General features: G+C 48.6%; 1 protein-coding gene across 2 annotated transcripts in view; it reads left to right on the top strand.

Moving 5' to 3' along the window:
- The first annotated feature begins 13,959 nt into the window (after positions 1 to 13,959).
- Positions 13,960 to 24,982, top strand: part of LOC311630843 (F-box-like/WD repeat-containing protein TBL1X) — a 28,230-nt gene continuing 17,207 nt past the window's right edge. For both annotated transcript variants that reach the window (XR_014796469.1, XM_084900299.1), the window contains exons 1-2: positions 13,960 to 14,305; positions 24,737 to 24,878. Coding sequence is in view for 1 of the 2 variants with exons in the window: in XM_084900299.1 (XP_084756425.1) it covers positions 14,101 to 14,305; positions 24,737 to 24,878 (347 nt within the window). In the remaining variant the exon portion in view is untranslated. The remainder of the gene's footprint in view (positions 14,306 to 24,736; positions 24,879 to 24,982) is intronic.

Here is a 24,982-nt window from a genome sequence, read left to right as displayed (position 1 = left end):
AACTGCCCATGTCTCACCCACCTGTTTTCCAGGTAACTTAGAGTGACAGGGAGAGCTGCCATCAAATCAGATGATGGCAGGCAGGGCTCCCTGCACACCCTGTCCAACTGACTTCCCTTGGCCTTGGCTTAGGGACACCCCTCCCTGTGCTTCTGGCCTTGGGCTCCGGACTTGATGTTGTGTTTTGTTTTGTAATCTGCAGAGAGGGTGGGGGACTCTTTGCTGTGCTGGTTGGATCACTGTGGCCCCTCACTAGGCCACTGCTGTCTGATGGAAATGAGTCAACAGGAGTGGGAGGCCTTGAAATGGGAAGGAATGGGAAGCCATAACAAGGGACAACTCAGTCACATTAATCTTCAAATCTCACTCTGGCTATTATGTGCGAAGCGGCCATTATTCTTGTGTGTTCATTTTTTATGAGGAGGGACCTGTTTACACAAAGGCCCTGGCTCAGCTTATCCAGCTGGCAGCATGTTCCCTATTCACAGGCTTAGAAAAAGTCAACCTGTTCAACTCTGGCTGATAACTCACTGCCTCTGCTCCAAGGATTATCTGAAAATTATTTGAAGAAATATGATTGGAAAAACCTCATTATTGTTAATATAAAAATAATTGTGTTCTATTCAGCACTTTTAAAAAGTGGATCCGAATAATTTTCTAGATTTCTGGTCAAGATGGCAGCATAGGTAAACATAGTACTTGTCTCCTTCCACAACCACATCAAAATTACAACTAAACTATAGAACAGCCATCATTCAAAACCACATGAAATTAAGCTTTATTGAAGTCCTACAAATAAGGAATTAAATCAGCCTCATTGAGACTGGTAGAATGGGCAGAACATGCTGGTCCCACAGCTGCATGTGGTGGATAAAAATCAGGAGGGATATCTTGTCTGTAGAGGGCCCCCCTGAGAAGTGAGGGGACCCAAGCCCCACATCAGTCCTCTGGCTCAAGGTTCAGTGCCAGGAAGAGAAGTCCCTACAACTTCTGCCTATAAAAACCAGTGAAGATTGAAGCTGAGTTAGACAGAGGCTGCTGGAATCCCAAGCAGTTCCTTTTAAAGGGCCTGCACATAGACTTACTCAGACTCACCCACTCTAAGCTCCAGTGCTGGGACAGCAGTTTAAAAGAATCCAGAGTCACAAAGGGTAGGAAGTGAATTGTCTGGTTTTGGTGTTAGAAGTGGAGGGACAGATTTTTTCTAAGAAGAGCTGGAAGAGCCCGTGGTTCCTTTTCTGAGCTGGCAGGTGGTGCCATATCTGAGACTCCATCAATCTGGCTCACACTGCTTGTTCCATTTTGGTGATTGTGAGGCCACCCCACCCAACTTGCAGGCCCACCTAAGCTGCTTCAGGTGGCTTTTCCATATGAATGGCCTGTCTTGGCTCATGCTTCAGGTTTTCCTAAAATTTCTGAAACAAGCAGCAGCTTGCCTCAGTGTGCCTTGCACTTTCATTAAGTGGACCCAGATCTGGCAGTAGTCAGCCTTGGTTCACAGCTTGGCTTTGTTGGACACTTCCAAGCTCAGCACAAGTAGCAGCCATCTCTGGATCATTTTGTAGGTCATACTGGGTGGCTCCAGAAAGAACACAGGTGATGGCTGACTAGGTCTGCACCTCCTAGGGGGGTCCCAGATCTAGCACACACAATGGACAGCTTCAGACCACATTAAATGAAGTACTACCACCCAATCACCTCCACAAGTGACACACTCAAGGGGCAGACTCAGTGGGCACTAGGGCCCTATTGAAGTTAGTCCTGATCTGTGGGGTGAGCCCTGCACTGCTGATCCTTCATGGTGGACAGTGGTTTCAGTGAATCCCTCCCATTGACCTGCCAATAGCAATCAAGGCACAGCTACAACAGGAGGGTGTACACATCGTGCAAGGGGGGGCATACCTTGAGTGCCCAGCTTTGGTGATCTGGGAGGCTGTGGCACTGGACCCTACAGAACACCTACTGCATTAGGCTATGTACCAAGCCTGGGAGATGTAGCAGCTTTACCTAATATGAGAAACAAACACAGGGAAAATATCAAAATGAGGAGAGAAATAAACATGTCCCAAACGAAAGAACAGAACAAAACTCCAGAAAAAAACCGACAAACTAAACAAAATAAAGACAAGCAATCTACTGGAGGCAGAGTTCAAAACAGTGGTTATAAGGATGTTCAATGAACTTAGTGATAACTTAAAAAAGGACATGGGAATCATTTTTTTTTTGAACAGTCAGAAATGAAGAGTACACTAACTGAAATGAAGAATAATTTAGCTCAGCTGGCATGGCTCAGTGGTTGAGCATTGACCTATGAACCAGGAGGTCATGAGTTCAATTCCCAGTCAGGGCACATGCCTGCTTTGCATGCTTGGTCTCCAGTGTGGGACTTACAGGAGGCAGCCTATCAATGATTTTCTCTTATCATTGATGTTTCTATCTCTCTATTCCTCTCCCTTCGTCTCTGAAATCAATAAAAGTATATATTTTTAAATGTACCAAGTCAACAGTAGAGTAGATGAAACCAAGAATCAAATTAGCAATTTAGAATATAAGAAAGCAAAAAACACCCAGTCAGAACAGCAAAAAGAAAAAAAATCTAAAAAATCCCACTCTATGCATTTTACAAGGTAAGCTCCAATACTCTCAGACATCTCCCAGGTAAATTCAATAAAAGGAACAAAAGTTAGAATAAGAAAAGTGGGAGAAATTTTTCTTTTTCCCCCTGCTGTGTGGATTTTAACAGACCTTTCTTGATTATCTGACTAAAGCTGAATGTCAGCTATAAGCATGTTTTATTACAGCTTTTTTTTTTTAATTTAGAAAAAGAAACACTCTATTTTTTATTATCTTACACCAAAACTATTTCTCCCATTACTTTCCTCATACTTTTCACCACTTTCACTACCTCCAAGACTATTTGTGGCCAGCCCTCACTAGCAAAAAAATATAACAGATTGGTGGATTATGAAAAATGGAGCTGGCAGAAATGCCAAGGAATTTGAGGATTTGGAGAGGTGGAGAACAGGCTTGTTTTAGTTCTTTGATGTTTGTTTCAAATTGCTGTGTTGTCCCAAATTATAAAGTGCTTCCATGCAATTTAATGTGCAAAAGGAGGCACTACTTAAGAATTTTTCATTTGACCAACTGAGCTTATTACACACACACACACACACAAAGCAACAACAAACAAACAAACAACAACAAAAATCACAAAAACTCAAAGCAAAAGGCTTTAAGTAAATTGCTTAACTGTAACTTGGTATTATTAAAAAATACCTTTGACTCTAATAGGTGAAAACTACTCAGCCATATTTGTGATAATAAAAACTGCACGCTGGATAGAAATAGTTTAGCCAAGGAAAAATGCCTCGGTGTGTTTATTATCACTTCATCCCCCACACCCTTTTCTTTTTGTAGGGCCTGGTAAAGTTTCTCCCTGCTTCCAGGAGAAGTGGATCAGCAACCAGACTTCTAACCGTCTTATCCCTCACCGTGAACCAGTTGTGGGTGCAAAACTGGCTCACACAGACAGGCCTGTGCTCATCCATCTACACTGGAATACCTGTGGGCACACTTGGCAGAAATGGGATAAACATACATGCTGTCCAAACCCTGTAGATCCTGCCCCACCATAACAGCTACTGTCTTTGCCCTAGAGTGGGGTGGAACTCGGCTCCTCAGGTAGGGGGCCCTCAAATAGAAGAGGCTGTTGATGCTGGGGGCAGGCTGTCAATACAGAGATTAAGAATGCAGGCACCCCCACATTCCTGCCCCATTGGGATCAACTCCAAAAGTAGGAATGCGAAGGCCTGGGCAGCGTGGTGACGGTGCCCTGGGTCTGTCTGCGGCCACTCCGCTCCAGAAGTACAGGCCCAGAAGCTCCCTGCAGAGCTTCTCCACAGTGAAAGGGAGGCCTGGCATGTTCAAAGGTGTCACATGGCAGAGGTGTCTTCAATGTCCTCACAAAACACTACCTTGCTTTGCTACTGACACATAGCTGGTTTACAACACATAGCTAGTTTACAATGTGTAGTAGTACATTATTTTTGCCTAGATATCTAATAAAGAGGGAATATGCTAATTGACCCTCATGCCATCACAAAGATGGTGGCTCCCACGGCCAATAAGGAGGGAATATGCTAATTGACTCCCTCCCTCAAAGATGGCGGTGCCCACAGCTACAAGATGGCAACGCCCAGTCCTCTCAGCCCCACTGGGGCAGCAGGTGCCATGTGCCTGCCTCTGGAGTCCCCCAGTCCCCTCAGTCCCCAGCCACCCAGGGCTGGCCCGAGGTGCAGGCAAGCCTCGGATGGTGGCTGCCCAGTCACCCAGGGCCGGCTGAGGGTTGTGCTGCCTGCAGAGGCAGCAGCAGAGCTGTGATGGAGCATCACCTTCCCCTGATTACCAGCCCCTGAGGGCTTCCAGACTGTGAGAGGGGGCAGGCCGGGCTTAGGGACCCCTTCCTCCAGTGCAGAAATTTTTGTGCACCGGGCCTCTAGTACATATAAATTTTCTAACTGATGGGAAGATGGAGACCTAGGCAAAGATGTGAGAATAAACCAGGTTCTATGGATTCCTGAGACAAATGCTCAGTAGAGTGTAAAGCTTCCTCTTCTTCGCCCTCTTGTGGTGTACAGACAACACGCAGCCCCATGTAAGGACCAAAGGCTGACTTTTTCACCAAAGCTGTTTCTTCTGTACCCTCTTATGGTGCACAAAGGACATGCAGCCCATGTGAGGACCAAAGGCTGAATGCCTGAAGGGACCTATCTCTTCTACACCTTCCTGTGGTGAACAAAGGATATACAGGGGACCTGAGGCTTAATACCTGATAGGAGCTAACTCTTCTCCACCCTCTTGTGGTGTACATAGGTCATGCAGCCTGGCAATAAGACCAGAGGTTGAATGCCTAATGGGAGTTGCCGCTTCTGTGCCCTCTTGTGGAAAACAAAGAAAAACAAAAACAAAAAACAATAAAAAAAAAAACAGCCCCATGTGGGGTCCAAAGGCTGAATGTCTGAGGGGAGTTGTCTGCCTGTGCCCTGTTGTGTTGACCCAAGGACAAGCAGCCAGCCCATGTGGTGACTGAGGCTGGATGCCTGATGAGAGCTGTCCCTTCTGTTGCCCTCTTGTGGTGCACGAAGAACACGCAGTTCCTCAGAGTGACCAAAGGCTGAATTCGTGGTGGGAGCTGTCTCTTCTGCGCACTTGATGGTGCAGCGCGGCCCATCCTTGTGCCTGTTCATCAGCTGCTTCTCCCCGTCGTTGCCCTTTTGGCCTCATCGGTAACTTTACCCAAGAGCACTTGCTGGGCGTGCTGTTCAGACAGAATCCAAGCCAGACTGGGAGCTTTGTTACAATGACTTTGTTAACTTCCACCGGGATTTGGACCTGGCACTACATTACAGCATCTACAGAAGCTGCTGAGCATTTGGTCTGAAACAGTGATGTTTAACCTTTGCATCCTGTAGAACACATAAACTAATTACTAAAATCCTGTGGCACATCAACAATTGTGGTATATATTTTGCCCATCTGACAAAAAGATAGCTATAGTTTTGATTAATTCGTCCCTAATGGCTATTATTGTTTAGGCTGTTGTCATTTATTTATTTATTTATTTATTTTACAACTGCAGGGAAAGAGGTCTATGCCTCTGACTAAATAGTCAGGTTTTGGTGTTGTGAATATTCTTGTGGCACAGCTGTTGAAAATCACTGGTCCAGAAGGCAAGCTTCCACTCCCAAGTGCACGCACATCATTTCTCTGTTCACAGAGAGGATCTTTGGGAGATGCTCTGACCTGGTTATGACAGAGAGATTGGGGGACAGGACACCCTGACAGAGTGGAGATGGCAAGGTGAGAACACAATTCTGAAGAATGAAAATGTAGAGTTGGAGGGTGTGGGGTTGGGACCCTGCCACCTCCCTCTCACAGGTCTCCCTGGATTTTTGGAACAGATTCGATCTCATGCATGTGGGGGACCCATTGCAATATGGATTTCGATTGCGCTGGCATCAGAACCTGGAGAGGAAGAGAGAAGTTGTGATGGTGGGGATGTCCTGGAAAGTGTTTCACACGCTTCAGCCATGTTGTACTTATGATGCGATCACCTGTGCTCAACTCCAGGAGGTGCCCAACAAGAGGGAGACCACCCTCTGTCAAAATAAGATACCTCCGAGCCTTCTTTTCATGGGCGACACAACGTGGTTTGCGGGGAGAGCAGTGGGTGACCATTAGAATAAAAGCAAACGTTCTTCCTGCTGAGAGTCATCCTGGGCTGGGCAGTCATCCCAAGAGCCTGCCTCCTGCCAGGATAGAGGTGGGGTGTGTGTGCCGGGGTGGGGTGGGGGGCAGGGAGTCTTTGGCAACAGGTGTCAGAATTGTTCCTCATTTCACAGATACCCTGCTGGGTGCCGGGTTCTGGGCTGCACGTGGGAAGCCACAGAGGCCTTATATTTCACGGTAAAACGTGTGGTTCGTACCGCAGGAGGCACCACGCTAGTGGCCATTGCACTGGGAGGTCCCTCCTCCTGAGGAAGGAGCTGAGTAGAAGGCCGCCTGTAAACTCGTGGTCTCTGTTCTCCAGCCTCAGCCACAGCCCCCGTTTCCCTTCCTGTTGCCAATTACAACCAGACCAGACCCAGCTCCAGGAAACAGTCCATTCAACACCATATTTTGGAGCCTGAGAGCATACATCAAGCTGGTCATCCAGAAGCAAACCATCCTTCAACGCGTCTGCATAGTAGGAATGGAAGAGAAAAGGGACCTCGGGGTCACGCCTATTTTCTTGCTCCAAAAGGCGCCGTTTCTGCACAGAGTGGTTGGGGTTACAGTGCTTGGCTTTGCAGGCACCTGTGTGTGTGTCGGCACTTCTCGCAGACAGCATGTTGGGAAAAGCAAGCGCGTGGGTCCCAGCTTGGAAAGCCTGTTTATTCTGGACACTGGTCCTGACCTCCGACCAGTCCCGGAGGCACTGGTCCCCATCTAGAGACCGTTTTGGTCGTCACGATTGGGGAGGAGCCCCTGGCACCCATGGGTGGAGGCCAGAGGTGCTGCTCAGCCTCCAGTGCACAGGACGCCCCTCCACAGAGAACCGCCCGGCTCCGAGTGCCTACGTGTGAAGGCAGAGCTGGGCTGGGCCTGGGGTGGAATGGAAAACTCGGGCCTGTCCATCCAACTCCACGGCCGGCTGAGGAAGGAAGAACAGCCCCGCCACTGGACACACTCACTCGCCTTCCTCAACCTCCTAACGCGCTCAGCTGCCCAGTCTTGGTTTTCACTCAGCCAGTGGGCGTCCATACACCGCCGCTGCCCACGGCCTCCTCCCGAGAATCACTGTGCCAAATCCCTGTCAGTTACAACTTCCTGGATGTCAGAGTGCTGACTTTACACCGTTTTTTGCTGAGACTAAACCTTACAAGAACTCCTAACAAACAGACGAGAGCAGTCCATCGGCCGAAATCTATTTCGTAAGTTACAATCTGGATTGTAGAAAACACACACAAAAGTGATCACAACTATTAAGCTGCTTTAGGCGACATGAAACTCTACAATCAAAAACCGGACGTCTCTGAGACGTCCCCACCAGCCTAACCATCCAACGGTTTGTGTTGCAATTTGATTGCAGCGTGTGGAGGAAATGGGGTGGCAGGTGCCGAGGAGCTGAGAGGCAATGCTTTTTAGGGCGCTCCTCTGGCCATCCCGGGATGGTCTGCGCTGAGAGGAAGAGGGCGGCCAGCGTTCCTCTGGTCCGAGGAGTTACTGGGTGGCTGGGCCTGGGGGAGGGGGCCTTAGTACTCGGTTAGCGACACATTTGAGCATGTGCACTTCTCACAGGTGTTCATCGAAGCTTGGAATGGGATCGGAATATTCCCTAGAGCCCGAGGCCAAGGGAGGCTTCCACGGGGCACAATGTGAACACCACAGCGCGGGCCTCTAAGGAAAAGGACCAGTTTGAGGAGCCCAGGCTGAACTCGCTGTGATCTGCAGAGGACGCGTCCTACTGTTCACAGCTCCCAGCAATGCTCCTGGAGCGGGGGGCACAAGTGACCATTGACTTGCTACTCAAAATGCCGTCCGGCCCAAGGAGGTGAGGGAGAGGCGCTTAGAACTAATGCAAGGCTGCGGTGCTGAATGGTTAAGAGAAGGTGGGTAAAGAAGAGCAAGACTCGGCTCAGTGTGGGCACTGTGACGGTCCATGCACACCCGGTGGTCATGACAGTGTCCTGGGCACCACCTCCACCCCATGTCACCGTGTTTGCTAAAGGGCTTTGGGGATCCCTGGACCCTGCAATTCGCTTGCCTCGGCAGCTGGGGCCTCACCTCTGGATCGCATGCTCAGGGGCTCATCAGAGGTGTGCCAGCTGACACCCACCACTTTCCTGGAAGCGGGGCTGTTATGAGGCCCACAGGAGCCCTCATGGGTGGGGCAGGCCTGCTTGGTGGCCGAGCTGGTCATGGGTTCCCACTGGATCTCCTTCCTGGGAGAATGGAAGTCCAGGCAGCATCCGGTCCAGTCCAGCTATAGACGGCCAAGGACAAGAGAAATCCTGGGCTGGGTTCAATATGCCCTGGGAGGGGGACCAAGAGACCCGCCAGAGATGCAGCAAAATTAGAGACATGTATCATAGCAATATTTTTACTGATACAGCTCCTAGGGTAATGGAAACTAAGGAGAAAATAAACAAATGGGACTACATCAAAATAAAAAGCTTCTGCACAGCAAAGAAGTCATCAACAAAACAACAAGAAAGCTCACTGCATGGGAGAACATATTTCCCAAAGTTATCTCCGATAAGGGTTTAATCTCCAACATTTATAGGAAACTCATACAACTAAACAAAAGGAAGATAAACAATCCAATCAAAAAAAATGGGTAAAGGACCTAAATAGATACTTTTTGAAAGAGGACATACAGAAGGCTGAGAGACTTGAAAACATGCTCAAAGTCACCAATTATCCGAGAGATGCAAATCAAAACGACAATGTGGTACCATCTCACACCTGTCAGAATAGCTATCATCAACAAATCAACAAACAAGTGCTGGCGAGGATGCAGAGAAAAAGGAACCCTCATGCACTGCTGGTGGATATGCAGACTAGTGCAGCCACTGTGGAAAACAGTACGGAGTTTCCTCAAAAAAAAAAAAAAAAAAAAAAATGGAACTCCCATTTGACCCAGTGATCCCACTTCCAGGAATATATCCCAAGACATCAGAAACACCAATCAGAAAGGATACATGCACCCCTATGTTCATAGCAGCACAATTCACCATAGCTAAGATTTGGAAACAGCCTAAGTGCCCATCAGCAGATGAGTGGATTAGAAAACAGTGGTACATCTACACAATGGGACACTAATGATGAGATAGAAACATTAATGATGAGGGAGACACATTGTGTATACTGCTCTAAAAAAGAGGGACTTCCTACCATTTGCAACAGCATGGATGGACCTGGACAGCATTATGCTAAATGAAATAACCCAGCCAGAGAAAGATAAATATCATATGATCTCACTCATTTGTGGGATATAATAAACAACATAAACTGATAAACAAAAATAGAGCCAGAGGGGAAAATATTCTAGAATATAATAGAAGCAATCCTGTTATTGTACAGTTTTAGTAATATTATTGTACTTAACATCCTTTCCTTCTTGAAATATTGTTTGCTGCATGTAATGTTATTATATGTAATAGCTTTTTTTCTTGAATAATTGGTGTTAATGGCATGTAACATCATATTTAAAATCTTTTTTTGAGAGAGAAAAAGAGAGACTCCTCCCTTTGGAACTTTCAGGTCCCTCATGGACAAGCGAACTGGCCCAGTGACAACGACAAAGAACAGAAGGAAGGTTACCGGGTATCGAAAACCAGCAGGATTTTGAAAAATCGGGTCTTGATCATGGCTCCCACCCGCCTCTCCTTCTCTGTGTAGATGCCTTATTTCCCTTTTAGAAACGAGGCCACTGTGAAGAAGAGGGGGCCGTGCACACGATGCTCAGGACTGATGTCCGTTGAGGGACAGGGGAGGGCTGGGGCAGTGAGAGCCCGGAGCAGAGCCGGAGGAGAGTGAAGCCAGGCTCTCCCCACCACCTCCCAGTTGCTGTCTCACAGACTCGTGGGAACGTGCATATTTAAAACCTTACTTTGAAATAATTTCACATTCCGTAAGATCTGCACGTATAGTGTAGAGAGTTTCTGTAGACGTGTGTATACCCAGCTTCCCCCAAAGGTAACATCCTGTGTGACCTGGTAACCTTGGTCACACGGAGAAATGAACAGTGGTCAGGGCCGCTAATTAAATCCGGATTTTATGTGGATTTTACTAGTTCAGAAATTGTTTTTACTTATTTATTTAATTTTTAAAATATATTTTTATTGATTTCAGAGAGAAAGGGAGAGGAAGAGAGAGATAGAAACATTAATGATGAGAGAGACACATTGCTCAGCTGCCTCCTGCATACGCCCCACACTGGGGATCCAGCCTGCAACTGAGGCACATGCCCTGACCAGGAATCGAACCGTGACCAGATGGTTCATAGGTCAATGCTCAACCACTGAGCCACACTGGCCGGGCTGATCTTTTACATTTAAATAGGGACACATGAGCTGTTTTTTTATTTTTATTTTATTTTTTATTTTTATAAAGCAAGCAGGTTTTTATCTCGGGGGAACCTGATGGAAGTAGACCATGAACTTGGTGAGGGACAAATGCTTCTGGGACCTGCATTCAGGACACCGAGACTCGCCCTGCCTGCCCTCCTGCTTCTCTCTGTCACTTAGGTTCTGTCTCCTCTATGTGCACCCCGGACACAATCACTGCTCACGGCTACCAAGAGCCTGCCACGTGCCCCCCCACCGTTCTCAACCATTTCCTCACATTATTGTGTTTACTCCTCCGTAACCTTCTGAGGTACATGTGGTTTTACAGGATAGAAGGAAATGGGGGTGGGGGTGGGGTGTGGAGAGAGAGAGAGCTAGAGCCATCAACTGGTTGCCTCCTGAACTACCCTGACCAGGCTGGGGATGAACCTAAAACCCAGGAATATTCCCTTGTCCCAGAATCAAACCTGTGACCCTTCAGTGTACAGGCTGACGCTCTAACCACTGAACCACTGGCCAGGGCATAAATAATATTGATTGAATCTAAAGGCCCCAGGGTAAAGGTCTTCAAGGTATGTATGCCATCTTATGCTCAACAGGGACCCTGAGAATGCTGGGCTGCAGGGGCTGCCTGGAGGCAGGTGGTACAGTGGTCAGCGCCTGAGTGCCTGTGGGTTTGGATTCCTGCCCAGTCACTGTTGGCAGATTGCTCATTCTCTCTGGACTTACGTGCTCTCCGCTGCATGGACTGGACCAAGCCCTTTGTGGCCTCTTAGAGCCACTAAGTCCTGTCACTGACATTTGGAGTTCGAAATTCAGCACGGCCACCTGTGCTTCAGTCACACCTAGACTTCCGCATGCTGTCAAGTGTGTCATCACAAGACCTCGTCCAACACCTTGTGAAAATCTTGTGACTATAAGGCATCACTCCAATTTAGCAACCTTGTACCTGTCTGGAAGAGTTTAGGGTAACATGAACCAGTATGGACTTCTACAGGTGACGGCTTTGTTTTCTAAACACTCACGACACAGCCAGGGGCACACTGGATCTGTGGGGCTGCCCACTCCTGGCACATCAGCTTTATTGCTCAGAAGACAGGGTGGTGGGTACACAGTCTCCTGAACAGGCACCACGTCTAGGCATGCAAGTCTCACGTGTGGGAGCCACTTCTTCAACATAGACAGCAGCCTTATCATCAAAGGAAGCCAATCTGGGAGGGATGCCTAATGTGAAGATTAAAATAAAAAAAACCTGACCTGGCCAGTGTTTCTCAGCAACTAGAGGATCTTGGGTTTGATTCCCAGTCAAGGGCATGTGCCTGTTTCAGGATTGATCCCGGGTCCAGGGTGAGGCTGGTGCAGGAGGCAACCAATTGATGTATCTCTTTCACATTGATGTTTCTTTCTCCCTCTCCCTTTCCACTCTCTAAAAAAACTGATTAAAAAAAAATATCCTCAGACAGCTGAAGATTAAAAAAACAACAACACTACAACTCAAAATGGTGTTAAGGATGCTGACATATGGAGTTCGACATTCGGTAGCCCATTTGCACCTAAGCTCAAGAAATAAACAGTACAACCCTTCCAAGTGACAGATGGGTAATCTCATCATGATTATACAACGAACATAAAATATTAAAAACAACTTCGGCTGGAATTGATGGAGACGATGAAATCATTGTCCCTGCTTTAACGAATCTAGTGGCTTGAATTTCAGCCCTGAGATTTAAGCCAATACCACCTTGGGGGAGGTGGGGCTGGTGGCTATTTTGGGACAGGGGTACTTGCAAAAACTCTAGGTGCATGGATGTGGCCCTTTATTTTTTGTCTTATCATCTCCTCTTCCTTTTTATTTGGAGTTAATTACAGATTCACCTGTAGTTGTAAGAAAGAATACAGGGACATCCTTTGCACCCTGGACCCTACCTCTCCCAATAGTAACAACTCCTAAATTATAGCACAACATATAAACATTGATACAATGACACAATCCACTAAGTTTATTCAGTCCCCCCAGTTTACATGCATTCCTGTGTGTATTTAGTTCTGTGCAATTTAATCAGTCTGTGAGAATCCACATAGCCATCAGTGTCACGGTACACTGAGATTGATTCTTATAGGCCTACTCCCTAAGTGTCAGTTCAAAAAGAAAAAAAAGGGGGGGGGGCATCCATGGGTGGTAAGCACTGCCCAGCCACAGGGCAGGTGCCAGAGGAGTCTGCACTCTTTATTTCAATTGCCTGGATGTTACAAAGACCCGCCATGGGATTCTGACCATAGAATGCAGATCCCTCATTTGGCCGCTGAAGAAAGAGACCAGAGTTGAAGTTCCTCATCCTGGCTCTTCAGTGGCGGAGCCCAAACAAGGACCAGGGCCCTTGGAGCCTGACCAGTGCTGTTCTTGCCACCTACTCCGTGTCATCACCTGCTAAAAGTCCCTGGATACACGCAGCTGCTCTGAGGAAATAGGTATTCATCAGCATCCAGCTTCATAACTACAAATAGTAATGAAAAATTGTTTTTGGCAAAGCATGCAAATACATACATGCTGCTATTTCTTTATTTCGGACTTTTATGGACATTGAAAAGGGGTAGGAAGAGATGGCACACCCGTTCATAAACTATCAATTATGCCAGCCCAGCAAGCGCTTCCCCTTTGCAGAGGATGCAGCCCTGGAACACTAAGTCCTGGTGAGAAAACTTCCATGAAAGTGAGGACTGGGCTTGAAGGGGAAACTCTTCTGGGATGTAACTACAGCAAGAGCCAACAAGAAGCCATTCCTCTTCTGGGCGGGATGCTGCAGGAGGGCTTTGTGGGATGGGCAGTCCCTCCCGCGGACAGGCCCAGCTCTGGGCCGGTGGCTGAGGGGCTGAGGGGGGCCGCCTTCCCGGCTCTCCTGCTGGAACAGTGCGCGCGCGCCGCACGCTTCCGGGACCCGCGGCCCCGACGCCCGGGACATGGGGCCAGGTGCGCCCACGCGGGACGGCGGGCGGCGCGCGGCTCCTCCGCTTCCGGTCTCACCTGCGGACTCCAGGCCCCGCCCACAGAGGCGGCGCCGCGGCCGGCCGCGCGCTCCAAGATGGAGGCGCCAAAGGCTCCGGCTGCAGTCGGGCCCGCCCCGCGCGGGAGCTTCCGCCAGCTCACTGGCCGCGCCCCGATCTTCCCGGACGCGGGCTGACCGGCTCCAAACCTCCGAGGGCCTTCGGCGCCCGCGCGGAAAGACGGCCAGGGCCCGGGGCCGCCCACCCCTGGCCCCGAGAGCGCCCCTGAGCACGCCCCCTCCTCGCCTCGGGCAGCTGGGGAGACCGCAGCACGCGCCCCCGCCCCGGCCCGCCCCCCGCTCCGCGCCCCGCCCCGGCCCCCCGCCGCCCCGCCCTTCGCCGGCTGTCCGCTCGACTCCTCCCCGGCGGCCCTCCGTTTCAAGTTGCAGCGCAAGTTCGCTGGGGGCCTGAAGCCTCCCCGCGGCGGCCGGCCGGACCCCCGCAGAGCATGGAGGTGGCCCCGCGGCCTCCGGGGCCTCGCAGCCTGCGCGCCCCGCGCCATGGAGGGCGCCGCGCCCCGCGCTTGGCCCGGTCCTTGGGCCTGTACCGCCGATGGCGGGCGCCCCGGGGGGGTGCAGCTGGACGGTGGCGCCCCGTGGGGCTTCACCCTGAAGGGCGGCCGCCGGCACGGCCAGCCGCTGGCCATCGCCCAGGTAAGGCGACCGCGGGACCCGCGCGCGGACTGCCCTTCGGCGGGCGGGGGCGCGGAGGGTGGAGGCCCCGGGGGGAGCGGAGCAAACGCGCCCTGGCCCCGGGGGGCGCGCGGCCGCCCGGTCACCTGTGGAGGTGACTTCCGGTCACGCATGGGTGTGGCGTGGCGTCATCCCGCGGCTCTGCGGCGGCTGGAGCCCTGCCGTCTCCTAGCGCCGCGCAGGGTTTAAATGGCTTCTGTTCCGGCAGCGTCCCTGGTCACTGCCGGCCTCGCCGGCCGCGGCCTGCACCTGCGGGGCTGCCCAGAGGCCCGAGAGACGCTCCCTGGAGCCGCCCCCCGGTGTGCGCCTCTCTTCGGCCCCCGGCCCCGGCGTCCGCACCCCTGGGACCGGCACCCTGATCGCTGGGAAACCCGGCCCGGCAGCTGCTGCCCGCCAGCTTTTAGCTTCCCATCTGTCCATCAGTATTGACTGACTTTCGGTTTCCATTTCCATGGCGCTCTGGAGACCTGCCCAAACACACAGAAAGAAACTTTTCAGCCGCCTTTATAAAAGTGGAGTTTCAGCTCCAATAATAAGAAATTCCTAATGTGTCTCATCGGAATGTGTTTCTCCTATATGGGTTTGGGGGCCGGGGGCTGCTTTAGAATTGAATGATCTTTCTTGTCTCAGAAACAAAATTCATCTTGAAACGGACCAAGGGAACCTGTGAAAGCGCGCAAACAACAAACAAGTCGCCTTTTTTTTTTCTGGTTCAAGGTGTGGGTTGGTCAGTTTATTTGGGAAGGGTGGGGCCAGCTCATTCCTAGGGACAGAGTTCCATTTAAAATGTAAAAATGTTTGGCTCCTGGAAGCGTTTGGAGGTGACCTGCCCGTTTTCTGGGCTTTCCTGCTTGTCCACTGCAGGGAGAAACCTGGTGGCTGCCAACCCACCCCTCCTGCCAGGAGTTTGGGAAGTGGTGTGGCTTTGTTGTTCAGAGAGCAAATGAGCCATCAAACCGTTCTATTCCATACTTCCTCTCAGGTTCACATTTGCAGAACTGCAGACTTGGTGGGAGCTTTGTTTAGAGTGCACTGAATTTATGTTGAACTGCAGTCCTTGAAAAAATGGTGGGCAGTCATTGAACACCTGGCCCAGCCAGGGCACGTTTCCCACATAGTTCGTATTAAAGCGAATTTTATCTGTATCTTTAAAAAAAAAAAAAAATTAAAAAAAATATATATATATATACACACACACACACATATACACATACATACATACTTGGGTATCAACATTTTTATTAATTAAAAGAAATTCTTTTTAGAGAGAAAGAAACATTGGCCAGTTGTCTCCCACAGGTGCCCAGATTGGGGATCGAACTCGCAACCTAGGTTTGTGCCCTGACCAGGAATGGAACCTGCAGCCTATGGGTGGATGCTCTAACCCACTGAGCACCCGGTCAGGGCTTGTCTGTATCTTTTTTTTTTTTTTTTTTTAACATATTTTATTGATTTTTTACAGACAGGAAGAAAGGGAAATAGAGAGTTAGAAACATTAATCAGCTGCCTCCTGCACACCCCCCACTAGGGATGTGCCCGCAACCAAGGTATATGCCCTTGACGAGAATCGAACCCGGGACCTTTCAGTCCACAGGCCGAAGCTCTATCCACTGAGCCAAACCAGTTTTGGCATCTGTATCTTTTTTAAATAAAGGGTTTACAGGGCATTTCTGATGGTAAGATTAAAGATACTGGATAAATTACTCGGACCTTGAGCATTGAATGTCTCCGTTTTAAGAAAAGATACACGATTCAGCATTCATGGTGGGGCAATGTAGGTCTGCAGTTGTGAGAACTCGAAACAGCTTATTCTTGTATATTATTTATTGTGTTATTTTCCATACAAACAACTGTAAAACCACCACCACCATCACCTCCCCCACCCCAACCCACACACCCTGTATTTGTCTTGGACATGCCTTTATAGCAGATGGAAAAGTTGTAAAACATCACTTAAGTCTTAAGATGAAGCCTTGCTTTTTGGCCTTCTTCAGTGAGAAAGCTGGAAGTCACTTTAAAATTTAGTTTTACAGCTGGATAAAGGGACTCCAAAACACCTCCTCCTATCTCAGATACCCCAAGTTCCTTTTTTTAAATTTTATTTTATTTTATTGATTTTCCACAGAGAGGAAGGGAGAGGGATAGAGAGCTAGAAACGTCGATGAGAGAGAATCATCGATCAGCTGCCTCCTGCACACCCTGTACTGGGGATGTGCCTGCAACCAAGGTACATGACCTTGACCGGAATTGAACCCGGGACCTTTTAGTCCGCAGGCCGACGCTCTATCCACTGAGCCAAACCGGTTTCTGCCCCAAGTTCTTTTTTGCCTTAGTGTATTTTTTTTTTTACAGTTGATATGTAATATTATATTAGTTTCAGGTGTCCAACCCAGTGATTAGACATTTATATTAGTTACAAAGTGATCTTGTAGCCGTCTGGCAACAGGTACCCCAAGTTCTAAAAATCCCAGTGGCCTCCTGTTTTGTCTAAGAGGACCCCAAAGTTCTAAAACGACACACTAGTGACCCGGTGCATATCATCAGTGGCACCATTCTGGAAACTGAAGGAGGCGGCAGTAACACCCAGCCGACACACCGGGGCCTTTTCAGGGCGTCTGAGGCCGTTTGCTCCTGATTTGGCCTGTTGCTTGGTTCCCACGGTAGTTACCAAGGTTTTTGTTTGTTTTGCTTTGTTTTGGAAAGTTTTTGTGGGTAGGCCAACAGCAGTGACACACACACAGCCTTTCTGGATTGTGCTTCAGGATTTTGCAGACTAAAATGCTTGTGATTCTTATCTGAGGCCTCATGCATCCCTCCCTTAAACTGCTGCTGGGTCTTTGTAGCTGCTTCAAGGTGACTGGAGATTTGTAGTTTCTTTGCTTACAAGGGAGAGGATTCAGAGCAGCTTGGACTTGGGTTGTAAGTTTTCATGCACACTTGTATGCAAGTGCACATAGGTGTTCTCACACATGCACACGTGGGATGACATTGACAGTATTTACATACCTGTCTTTTCTCCTGAATTAGTTGTCAGGGATGCTCGCTTACAATTCAACAGCTGGTAATTAATATCACGTTATTAGAAAAGGATGAGGACACAGACAGTGGGAGGGTGAGGACCCTGTGAGGGGGGGAGGTGGAGAGTGGGCTGAGAGAGGTCAGTGGGGGGAAAGAAGATATATGTAATACTTTCAACAAAAAGAATTTTTAAAAAAAGGATGAAGGGATGTGTGGCTAACTCTATTAAAGAATGGAAATAGACTGTTTTGATGGGCTCTGGGGATAATTGTTTCACACCGAAATTTAATCTGAGCTTTAACTTTTTTTTTTTTTCTCTTGTTACCAAAAAATCTTCAGGGCTCATTAGATAATAATTCTTCTAATCAGTTTTTTGCATTTAAAAAACTTTGTGGTTAACCCTGGCCTGGTGGCCTAGTTTATTAGTCATCCCATACACCAGAAAGGTTGTAGGTTCAATTCCAGGTCAATGCACATACCTAGGTTGCGGGATTGATCCCTGGTCAGGCGTATATGGGAGGCAACTAATCAATTTCTCTCTCTCTCTCTCTCTCTCTCTCTCTCTCTCTCTCTCTCTCTCTCTTTCTCTCTCTCTTCTTTTCTCTCTCTCTCTCTCTCTCTCTCTCTCTCTCTCTCTCTCTCTCTCTCTCTTTCTCTCTCTCTTCTTTTCTTTCTAAAATTAATATAGCTCTGCCAGTGTGGTTCAGTGGTTGGGCATCGGCCTATGAACCAAGAGCTCACCAGTTCTATTCCCAGTCAGGGCACATGTCTGGCTTGAGTGCTCAATCCTCAGTAGGGGGTGTGCAGGAGGCAACTGATCAATGATTCTCATCATGTTTCTATCTCTCCCTTCTCTGAAATCAATAAAAGTATAAACATATTCTTGGGTGTGTATTAAAAAAACAGCCACTTGTAATCAAATAGTTTATGTATTAGAGCCCTGGGGTCTTAGCACATTTCCTGTTTGACAGGATCTGGCTGGGAGAAGCTGGACCCTGTTGAGGACACCCTTGCTGTGATAGTGAGGTCTCCTTAGAAAGCCTCACAGGGGTGTGCATCTTAGAACTGGAAGGGGTGCCCAACTAGGCTGCCTCAGTCCCTGACCTGATGGAGACCTTGTGCAGTGGGGTCACCACTCCGGCAGGTCTTGAGAAGGACCTTGAGGACCAGATCTAGACTCCGAAGGTTCCTGCTTTCCCACCAGTCAGTGCCATCTGCTGGTGTGGGAAATCCGTTGCAGTGCCATATTGATGACAGTGTTTAAATCTTGACACTGTGGATGTTCTAGGCTGGTTTATTTCTCTGGGGGCTTTCCTATGCGTTGTAGGATGTGTACCAGCATCCCTGGTCTCTACCCACTGGCACCCCTCTCCAGGTGAGATAACCAGAAACCCCCTCCAGGCTGCCAAATGTTCCCTGGGTGCAACATCGTCCTCGTTTGGTAACCATGTGTCACTTCTGCTTTGGAAGGATTTCAGTGTGTAAAGCTCATGCTTCCTTCTTTTGAAGACATTGGCCTGTGGGGTTTTCTGCTTGGAGGCCTCTGGTGTGCCAGTCTTGCATGGAGGGCTGTTTTTTTCCCCAGCTCTGGCCTCATAAAAGGCTTAATTACTTAGTAAGACACAAATATTTGCTTCATCTGCAATTTTGTAGCTGGAGAAAGAACATGGGAGCCCAAGTTTCATTGTTTCCTTACAGGGTATTCTCTTTCTCCTTTCCAGTTAAATTCTTTTGTCAGGGGCCCCTCCCCAACACCCTGTTCACCAGGGGACTCTCCAATGCATGAGCTTTGTCAGGTCCCTCCACAGGGTCTGTGTTCAGGCTGCTATGCAAACAGACTACCAGTAATTTTCCATTCAAGTTTAAATGCCTTGCCTTGACAATGGACCACCACTGCCTTTACTTCTAACTCTTTGCCAGAGTTTAACTCTGAGATGACCCATCTGAAAACGATGTCTCCTGAAAACTCCTGGCTTGGCACGTGCATCCTTCACTGGCTCTTTGCCTTCCGCCACAACGTTGGTTTCCCGAAATTCCTTGTCTTATCTCTCGTCTCTTATCTGTGTGGTCCCTTGCACTCCCTGGGAAGAGTGGGTGTATGTAGGCAACTGTTGAGCCTTCTTGTGCAGTTCCGAACTGGGTTCACCCGCAAACTCAGAGTGATCCAGACGGTGATCATTCATTTGTCTTCCCTCACCTCCTTTATTCTCTTACGTTGCCAGACCTGTCTATAGCTTTATCCACAAATCTGGGACTCATCCCTAAGTATCTCTCTTCTGACCTTCCTCAGCCACAGACCCCTAACTACTTTGGAACCTGAGTGACTTGTGTTGCAGTTTCTTTCTCATCCGGGTGATGTCGCTGCCTGCTTTATTGCTCTCGTGGACAGTAGCTGTGGTCACTGACTTGTGCACTGTCTCCAGGCTCTGTGTATGTCTGATTCCTGTAGACCACATGTGTCAAACACAAGGCCCGCGGGCCAAATCCAGCCCGCCAGGCCTTGCAATGTGGCCCGCACCGCGCTGTCATCACTGCACTCCACTGTCAGTTTATGACATTGTCAGTTTATGACTGTTCAGTAAACCATTCGGCCCGCGATTTAGGCTGGATTTTAGATTTTGGCCCCTTCTCTGATTGAGTTCGACACCCCTACTGTAGACGGACGGCCAGCAATAGGGGGACCAAAGTGCTCTTGGAGTTCTCACGCTCTGGCTGGAACAGTAACAGTAACCATGACCTCAGCGACTGCTCATGTGACACTTTAGCTGGGCATACTTGGTACACTAGCAACTTTCAACCAGTGTGCTGCTAGAATGTTTAAAACATGACCTCTTTCCCCATAGATTGTCAAATAAAAATATAACAAGAGCCAACACAACAATTTGGTGCGAACAAATCAAATTTATACTTTTTTTTTTGTCAGATTGGCAAAGAGTATATATTTTTTTTGGTGTGCTGCAGAATTTTAGTAATTACTTTATGTGTGTCATGATGTGAAGATGGTTGAAATTGGCTGCTATAGATGCTTCTTTTTATTTAACAGCCTCATTTTCCATAACCTCCCTCCCATCTTGATCTTTTAGGCCCCTTGGTAGCCACTTTCACATGTCACTCTTGAGCACTTGAAATGTGGCGAGTCCAAAATGAGATGTAGTGCAAGTGAAAATACACCCTGGATTTTAGACTTTGTCTGAAAAAAGGGGGGCTATAAAGTATTTCACTAATAATCCCTTTAGATCTATTATATGTGGAAATATTTGTCTCCTTTGAATTAAACAGATAAAATCTCATTAAAATTAACTTTACATATTTCTTTTGCTTTTTAAAATGTGGTTCCTAGCCCAGCTGGTGTGGCTCAGTGGTTGAGCATCAACCCATGCACCAAGAGGAAGGTCTATGGTTCGATTCCCCATCAGGGCACATGCCTGGGTTGTGGGCTTGATCTCCAGTAAGGGGTATGTAGGAGGCAGCCAAACCATGATTCTCCCTCATTGATGTTTCTATCTCTCTGTCCTTCTCCTTTCTTCTCTCTAAAAATCAATAAAAACATTTTTAAAAACCACTTTAAAATGTGGCTCCTACAAAATTGGAAGTGACATCTGTCGGTCTTGGTGTATTTCTTATTGGCTAGACCAAGCACGTCGAACTCACGGCCCATGGGCTGCATGCGGTCCACAACGAATATTTCTGAGCACAGCCAATGTAATGGTATATAAGAAACACTTTAATAAAAATTCCATAACTTAATTTTTACCATATCCTGTTATGCAGAATCCTTCTATATAATAAAGAGGTAATATGCAAATTGACCATCGTGCCCTCACAAGATGGCAGCCTATGACCAGGCTGGCAGGAGGGTTAGTGAGGGACAACCAAATGACTGAACAAGCAGGTTGTGTGGGGTGACCAGACCGGCAGGGGGGTTAGTGAGGGATGACCAAACGGCTGAACAAGCAGGCTGCGTGGGGCGACCAGGCTGGCAGGGGGGGCAGTTGGAGGTGACCAGGCCAGCAGGGGGAGCATTGAGGGGCGGTCAGGCTGGCAGGGGGGCGGGCAGTTAGGGGTGATCAGGCAGGCAGGCAGGCAGGGCAGGTAGGTGAGCGATTAGGAGCCAGCTGTCCAAGATTTTGAGAGGGATGTCCAACTGCAACTGGCAGTCAACATCCCCTGAGGGGTCCTGGATTGGAGAGGATGCAGCCTGGGCTGAGAGGAACTCCCCTCCCCCACACACAAGTTTCATGCACCGGGCCTCTAGTTATTAATAATGAACAACAACATTCGCTAATGACTGGTTACTGTAATTGTGTTGCATTCGTTTCCCTTACTGCCTCATGCACAGGCATACCGTTTCTCTCCACTAATACTAGCAGCGAATATTTTAGCAACTGATTGCCACGTCGTTAGTCTTGGACTGACTTGTTTGGTGTGCGCAACCGCAAGTATTTTGCTTGCTGAGTGCAGACAGCCCGGGCAGAAAGTCTGTGTCTGGGGAGCCGCTTTCCTGCAGGTTAGAGGGAGGCGAGGAGGTCTCGGTGGGCAGTCGGGCAGGAAGCCTGGCCTTACTCCAAGGGCACTGGGAGCCCTGGGCAGTTTTTTTTTTTTTAATATATTTTATTTGATTTTTTTTACAGAGAGGAAGAGAGAGGGATAGAGAGTTAGAAACATCGATGAAAGAAGAATCATCGATCGGCTGCCTCTTGCACACCCCCTACTGGGGACGTGCCCGCAACCAAGGTCCATGCCCTCGACCGGAATCGAACCCGGGACCTTTCAATCCGCAGGCTGACGCTCTATCCACTGAGCCAAACCAGCTTCGGCTGGGCAGTTTTTAAGCTGGACTGGATGGCAGGGGTCTCTCTGGCAGCAGAAAGGCCTTGGACTGCTAGTGCGATGAAGTCAAGTGCTCTGAGTGGTACCCTGAGGCTCAGGTGGTCCCATCTGGTGTTTGGATGGAGGATGCTGCAGATGGCACCTGAACTAGGCGTGTAGCTGCAGGTGCTGCTGCCACGCCCATCCTGCCCGGTGGAGTTCAGGGCTGAGTAGGGATGGGAGCCCCAGCTCCTACATGTGGGCGGCACCTCCAGAAAATTCCATGGAGGCAACATGTGCGTTCAAGATCTCTGCCCAGGTGCATTTGGATGGTGGGCAGGTGCTATCTAGATACACCTGGTGTCTCCCTCCCCAGGGCATCTGTTTTCCATCAGATCCTGACAACATATGGCTGGCTTTGCTCCTGTGTGTTCTCTGTGCTCTGTCCTAAGTGCTTCTAAAGGAGACTGGGTGAATGCTAACCAGTTTGGGGACCCGGTTACAATAGCAACATTGAAGGCCAGGCGTGGCCTTGTAATTCAGCCCCAGGCCATAGCCCAATATATATGTGTTAATCACCACAAAACTTTAACTCATCAAATGAGTCAGCTGCCTAATTTTGCAGATTAATAAGCTTTCCAGGTAAGTGGCTCCTGCCAAATTAACTGCACTAGAGAATAAAAAACCTGTTATGTAATAGAATAAATCTTTTCCATGTTCTCAAAAATGTCTTATTCTTTATCGTCTTAAGATTGTATATGAATTGTTTTCATAAGCAATAAAATTTTTATTTTTGTAGCCAGGCCTTCAATTTGTGTAAAATTGTATAGAATGTCTTGAAAATGCCATCAGATAGGAGTTACTATTCTCAGAAAGAGGGGGGATTGTACAAAGTCAATATTGTATTTGCTTTGCTTTGGTTCTGGTAGCAATCGTGAAACCAAGCTTAAGATTTAAGTGGAGAAGCAATAGCCTTGGCCACGTGTGTGTGTATAAGTTTGTATGTGTGTATCTCTGTGTGTGAATGCATATGTGTGCATGTATATTATGCACATGTGAATGTGTGCGTTTGTGGGTGTGCGTGTATATGTGTGAAATGTGTGTGTATGTGTGTGTATGTGTGCGCATGCAAGTGTGACCATGTACTATGCAGACGTGAACATTCTCCTTTGGTTGGAATTTGCTCCACTCGGATCAGCCCTGCAGCCACACTGTCCCTGAGGACAGAGTTGACCATGGCGTTGACACCTCACCCCTTGACCTCCTCATCTGCAGCTGGCCAGCCACCAAAGAAGAGGCTGCAGCCACCGCCCAGCCCGTGGTGCCAGGTTACTGTGTGTTGGTGCAGGCCAATGAGTTCCTCACATCTCTCTCCGGCTGCAGTGTGGAGTGGACAGCCTGGGCAGGCAGTGGGGTGGGTTATACCGCAGGAGGATGGCACAGAGGCCATCTGCCTATTAAACTGGAAAGGCTTCCCACCAGTGGCTCCATAATCAGATTCACAAGATCGAAATGCTGGGTGGAGCAAGAAGAGGAAAATGGGTAGCCTATCCCATTTAGTGTTTAGTGTCTGTCCCCTCATGGAAGGGACAACCCTCAGTTTCAAAACCAAACGGAGAAAATAAACAGCGTTCTTTTCCGAGTCTTCCTTCACCGGAACTTACTTGTACCTGGTGAGCTTTGAGACCTCTGTATGTCTGCCAGGATGGAAAGTTCACAAACTCTTTAAAATTTTTGTAATTGATTGATTTTAGAGAGAGAGTCATAGCAATTTGTTGTTCCACCTGTTTATGCAGTTGTTGCTTGATTCTTGTATGTGCCCTGACTGGGGATTGAACCCCTAACCTTGTTGTGTAACCAACTCAGCTACCCGGCCAGGACCCAAACTTTAAAATTACACAGATTTCTTTTAAATATTAAGAAAATAGTGAAATATAGCTACACAGACATGGATGTCCCTTGAAGCACCAGAGGGATATCGTATCTCGAGACAGACTATGCATTATGTGAGTATCTGTGGGTGAGTTCCCACACTCCAAGCAGCATTCCCACCTGGGACTCAGTGGGCTCTTTTCCAGTCACTCTCGTCCCGAGGCCTGCACCTGTCTGCCCTCGGCTGTGCTGCTGCAGCCAGATGGGTCCAAAGTTGCATTTATTTCTGAACGATGTCGCTTTCGTCCACTCGTGATCCTTCCTGTGACTGTTAGACATTAGCCTAGACCTACTTATGGAGAATAGATAACTTTCTGTTCTTCTGTGCAACTTGGAGTAAACATAACTTACAGGGTGGGACAAAAGTAAGTTACAGTAGTTCCTCTGGAAAATAATACAATATTAAATAATCATAAGAGAGTAAAGTTTTGCGTATTCACAACTGTAAACCTACTTTTGCCCCTCCTTGTACTTAGCAAATAAACTGACACATTTACTCAGTGACACAAGCTGTGGCTTAGCTGTACTTGTCAGAGGTGATATTGCACAGAAAGGCTGTTTGTAAAAGCAAAGTGCCCAGTGACACCGTTCTCCTGCATTGCTCAGCCACGCGGTTTCTGTTTCCTCCCACAGAGAATCATTCGGAGCCGATGGAGACAAGGGAAGCAGACGGGGACGTTGAGGTCCCGCCCAACAAAGCCACGGTCCTGCGGGGCCATGAGTCCGAGGTCTTCATCTGTTCCTGGAGCCCCGTCAGCGACCTCCTGGCCTCCGGGTAAGGGTGTCAGCCTGGGGGTGCTCCAAGGCCAGGGGTCCGAGCTGCTGGCTCCCTCTCACCTGCCTGGGGCACCTTCCCAGGTGTGCAGAACGAGGCCTGGG

The sequence above is a fragment of the Pipistrellus hanaki genome (genome assembly GCF_964339955.1).
Source record: "Pipistrellus hanaki genome assembly, chromosome: 12".
NCBI classification, from domain to species: Eukaryota; Metazoa; Chordata; class Mammalia; order Chiroptera; family Vespertilionidae; genus Pipistrellus; species Pipistrellus hanaki.
This window is presented reverse-complemented; position numbering and strand designations above follow the sequence as displayed.